The sequence below is a fragment of the Gigantopelta aegis genome, unplaced genomic scaffold (genome assembly GCF_016097555.1).
Source record: "Gigantopelta aegis isolate Gae_Host unplaced genomic scaffold, Gae_host_genome ctg4716_pilon_pilon:::debris, whole genome shotgun sequence".
Taxonomy (NCBI): domain Eukaryota; kingdom Metazoa; phylum Mollusca; class Gastropoda; order Neomphalida; family Peltospiridae; genus Gigantopelta; species Gigantopelta aegis.
The window spans coordinates 4,394-10,000 of NW_024534004.1; the positions used below are offsets into that span (position 1 = coordinate 4,394).

The 5,607-nt window shown below is 36.5% G+C and overlaps 1 protein-coding gene across 1 annotated transcript; it reads right to left on the reverse strand.

The window, feature by feature from the left end:
- Window positions 1-4,167: 4,167 nt before the first annotated feature.
- On the reverse strand, window positions 4,168-4,860 carry LOC121392867 (E3 SUMO-protein ligase ZBED1-like). The gene has a single exon (XM_041523921.1). The coding sequence runs from the start codon at window positions 4,858-4,860 to the stop codon at window positions 4,168-4,170; it is 693 nt and encodes a 230-aa protein (XP_041379855.1).
- Window positions 4,861-5,607: the final 747 nt, after the last annotated feature.

A 5,607-nucleotide genomic window follows, 5' to 3' on the forward strand; every position in this document is an offset into this window, starting at 1 on the left:
TGCTAAAATAAATTAATGTATAAGCTTATTATCATTCAGTAGATGTTTTTATTAATTTATAATAACTTATTTTTATTATTAATTTTTTCTATTTACCCTACGTCGCAGAGGACGGTAAAGTGTTCTTGTTACACGAGCTTGATAAATCGTTTTGACACTGCGGTTATTCGGGGGATGCCCGTCACGTGACTCAAAATAATACGTCACACCTCTGCTCTCCAAATAGCCGTTATTTTTCTCCGTTGACATAATTCAATTAGTTTGATAAAATATCAGTAATAAGTGAGTTATGGTAATTATGTAGATGGTTAAAATACTTTTAGCGACAAATCAAATGTATATATTTTCAGATAATAGTTTGTTAGGTCATTAATTAGGACAACCATCCGTGACAGAGCGCCTTTAATTCTTTGTTCAATAAACCACTAGTACTTTACTTGAGTCCAGTAAGTGTTACTTTTATTCTTTTTTCATGCCAACTGGTACATGATGGAATCAATTTTGTTGACTGCACATCTGTTAAATACAACTGATGTCCGTCTTGACTAAAGCTAAGAAGACGTGTTCTTAAGCTGTTATTTCCGAAAACAAATTTTGAGAATGGACTCCTGCAAATGAGCCAGTTCAGGAGCAAATGAGTCCACTAGAAAAAAAACGGGACTCCTCGAAAAAAATCCATAATGATACCCCCTGATATATATATATATATATATATATATATTATATATATATATATATATAATATATATAGACTTTTCAAAAAGGTAGGATATATATATATATATATATATATATATATATATATATATATTATTATATATATTTACTTTCAAAAAAGTAGGGGAACCTGAAATATTAATGTTAATATCAACTATTAGACCGAACATACGTTTTGACCGCAGACATCCTAGTAAAGAACGTTCAGGTCTGTTTATCAACACACCGAAACACATTCTATAGTTTGCACATGCATCACGCAGTTGCCCCGTATACGTGCGTGGGGTGTCATTATCGATTTTGACAATTTCCAGGAAGGTCCATTAACCACTGTGGAACATTATTTCTGTCAACCTTTTTCATTCTGTTGATCATACAATTATTGTTTTGTTTTTAGTAATTTTTATTGTTTGAATTTGCGATATATATATAACACTGTAGCTTTGAAGTTGATGATCTATTCCAGTTGTTAAATAATAGAGATATACCCGAGACTGTAGCTTTCATAGATTTACCAGAATAATGAATGTCTTGGGAGGTATTATTAGCTGTGTACTCTGTTCTGTTTAAGTATTAAAGAGCTGCTCGAGCTATGGTAACTTTATACTAACTAAGGGACCCGGACACTGTCTCATTATACGACGTTAGTACTGTGAGGAAATCTATTTCAATACTTTCATTGTTTCATTTCTTCCACGCATCTAAGATATACTTCTCACCTTTCCAAAAGTTGCTCCATCTTTAACCTCAATGGAGATTCGTCTTCTATCGACATTTAGTGTTTATATGTCAGGCAACTTATTAGTATCAGGAGCCATATTAAAAATTAATGAATCCCTCTTACACATACAAAGTTCTTTTGATTTATTTAAAGAAACTCTTCCTACGCTGAAATTAACCGTTTTAATTACAAACCTAGAGATCTTCAAGATCGTGTTGATCAGTTTCCATCCCTCTTTATTATTATGGGAAATGTCAATGATCAGACACGCGCGTGTACTGTAAGCTCACCGTGGTGAAGGGGTGAACATTCTGCTTGAGAATGGCAAATGCAACAAAACTGCCCATCTGGGGCATTGTGGTCAGTTTGGTCATTACAGCAAGACATGTATAAACGATGTACTTTGTCTCAACTGCAAGGGCAACCACTGTGCATACTCGCGAGAGTGTCCACGATGGAAACTGTAAAAACGAGTTCAACAGGTGAAGGTACAAACAACTATCCTTCATGGATGCCAGAAATGTGGTACAGACAGTAGGGTTGCAACGATACGGTCGAAACCGTATTGCGATATATTGCAATATAAGAAACCGTATTGCGATATAGTTGATATTATTTATATTTAATATTTATGGGTTGTTTTTTTAATAAAATAAGGAGGCGTGCATTTTTTAATGATCTTTATTAGTTTCAGGTGTCAGGTTAAATGTTTTAGGCCATATTTTTCTTCAAGAATATGAGCATGTCCACAACTTCAGGATTGAGTGCGGCCCTCTGTGCTGTGACAATGTCCCCAGCTGTACTGAACACGCGTTCTGATGGTATGATGTGGTTGGAATACACAACCGTTTCCTGGCTAACTGTGAGAGAAGAGGAAACTGCCAGTGGTGTTCTTTCCACCATACCAATGGGTCTTCTGACATCGGTATAAGCGCGTGACCTTTGAAGACATCAATTTCGAATATTGCCTGTTCCAAGTTGGATTTCTTGGGTAACATCTCCTCCTTTATGAAAACAACATCACCTAAAATGGAGGCTAAACCACCACTGGCACAACTAGACTGAGTCACTTGTGATCTTTGTCGAGGTTGTAGTGACATGATCAACTGGTTTGACATCAGACTGTGCATCTGAAATATGGTATTAGAACAGCCCTGTATATTGCTATAGTGTAAATGATTTGTTGCTAGAACAACATTTTAAAAAGTAAACACGGACTCCAACAGGAGTAAATAAAGAGCCAATTTCTTCTGATATATTTTTAATATGAATACAATTAAATATCAAGAAGATTAAATTTCCAAGAAATAAATAAACAGTAAACAGTTGAATATATTTCTCATACTTTATACAATACATAACTTTACAATTGGCCCACAGTCTCATATTGTGACGGAATGATAGTAGGACATAAAAAAAAGTTACTTTGGCGGTAATTTGAATTTTGAATTGTTTAATAAAAAATATAATATGTTCATTTGCCTTGTTTTTATTTGTTAAAAAATAATTTAAAAACCAGTAATTATTTTGTGGGTGGGGTTACAGGGTAACATTAAAAAAAATTAAAAGTATTAAAGTATCCATTATTTATTCCAACATGACAGTTTTTCAAGTGTCTACACATGTCATAACTTTTTGTCACACATTATACTTACAAAACAAACATTTTTGGAAAAAAGGTAATTGAAATGAAGACAAAAGTACCAGCTGATTCCATATATGGTAGCATGACTGGCAATGCAGGTAGGTCATTAGCAACTGTTGTGGTTGATGTGGTTGGTTCCACCTTCACAGACACAAGTCGTGGTTTCATATTAGCTGCTTCAAACTGCAAGTCTGTGGTACACCTCATGTTGCTGCTCTGCATTCACACATGACACTTTAAAAGCGGGGATCCAGTGCAGTACACTCTTGCAGAAACTCCTGCTTATTGCTATACCTGGAAGTAAGGGCGGTGCATATTATTTGTCAAACCAACATCAGTGACATTCAGTGGTTGTATTCACTATTTCAATATGTATTGGTGTAACACCCAGACCCCCACCCCACCCGCTTTGGTACGTAATATAAACAGATAATGTTAATGAATATATTGAGTAATATTGAGTATTCAATACTTGGAGCAACATTTAAAATTCAGTAACATACCCTTTGTAAAATGTAACAGTATACAGTATGTATTTCATTTACAGGAAAGGACATTTTATTTTCATTTTCCAACAGACAGGGACAACACACACATACCACAGCTTTTGATATACTTGTCAGTAGTCAATGAGCAATCATTTGGACAGGAGCCTTACATTTAAATATTATGATTGTGCAATACACTCCAAGATATATTCATTAAAAGTTAAAACAGTCTTACCTGCTTTCCAAATCAGAAGCCATGCCTTCTTCATCTGTTTAATAACATCAGAATCCATCTCTGTAGACACCAAGACACTTGTCAACAATTTCCTCTGGAGGGGGAAGAATGATTGATACAGTAGGCATCTTCTCTGTGCACAATACAGTAGTAATTGCTTTCAGTGGAAGAAGGCACGACACAATGTCCTCTGCTATCGTGATATCTGCCTCAGATAATATTGATATGTCATTCACATTGCTACGGATTTCTTTAGCCACTAGTGCGGCATAGATTGCGGGCTGCAGTTCAAGAAACCTCTCCAGCATATCACATGCAGAATTCCAACGTGTAGGTACATCTCTGAAGTAACTTAACATTTTTAAGTCCTTTGCTGTTTGGTTTTCTCTTTAAGCAAAGCTGCAGCAGTCGTACTCCGGTGAAAAAAGGATACGACGCGCCGTACACGAGCAAGAATTCGTGACACAGAATTCACCTTAAGGCCCCTCTGCGCTGCCAAGTTGAGTGTATGAGCGTAGCATCCAATATGAGGAATACAACCTGCCTCTCTCGCTGCAACTTCCATATTTGCCGCATTATCAGTGACCAAAGGAGGGTTCTTGTTAAGGCCCCATTCAGAAATTGCGTCAGTTAAAACTTGGGCAATGTTTACACCTGTATGGCTCTCTGGCAATTCTCTTGTTTGAAGTACGAATGACTTCAGGTTCCAGTCTTCAGTGATGTGAGAAGTTGTTATAGTAACATAAGACTGGGTTGCTCTACTTGTCCATCCATCAGTCGTGAGTGCTACTGGGACATCCTTGAGACTGGAAATAACGTCAGCGCCACATTCCTGGTACATGTTAGGTATGACAGTTTCGGCGAAATAAGTGCGTGATGGTAACTGGTACCTCGGATCAAGTTGTTCAACCATATCTTTGAAATCTTCGTTTGACACGATGCTGAACGGTCGGATATCTTTAACTATAAATCTTCCGATAGCTTTAGTGACAGTTTTATGTCTTTCGCCGGTAGTTTTATATTTCGGTATGGTTTGTGGGAGCATTGCAGCCATTGATACTTTCTTCTGTGTAGATGAAGTAGTCGAAGCTGTACCACTTTTTGTATTAATTTTGTGATGACGATTCAAGTGTGTGCTAAGATTAGTAGTTCCACCACTAAAGCAAACGTCCATTTTACATCTTTTACAAACTGCCAACCCCTCCTGAATTTCGCCCGTGTCTTTTCGTTTCTTCAGTTGAAAATTTTCCCAAACGCCACTTTTTGCCTTTTTGTTTGAAATTAATTCAAATTCCATTATTTGTTATCTGTCCTGACCGGCACAACCTGTCACGAACACATCTCAGTAACAAATGCAACTGATGTAAGAACCGATCGGCAAAGACTTAATGTCGGCAAAAAATTAAAGACGGCTGAATTTCAGACCATAAACATCAAAACGCATCATCAAAAAACAATTAAACATCAAACACGTCGGTGTTTTCTTTGATGGTCAGTTACTAAATACTTGTTGCACGTGTTTTTCTTGGATCAAAGTTAATAGACCTAAATGATTATATAAAACAACGACATTTATTAGCATAATGTTCTTCTTGGTCATTTTTTATTTTTTATTTTTAGCACACGCTATACCACAGGTGTTACGGTGTCAAACTAGTTGTAAATTGTCGCATTGGGAAAATCCTTACTATCGGGCTTTTCCGTTGCTGCTCGCTTGATACGGAAATGTACGTATTCAGTCGTAATCTTCCGGCAGATCGACCGAACCAAAGGTTATTGGCCGAAGTGTCTTAAACGATCA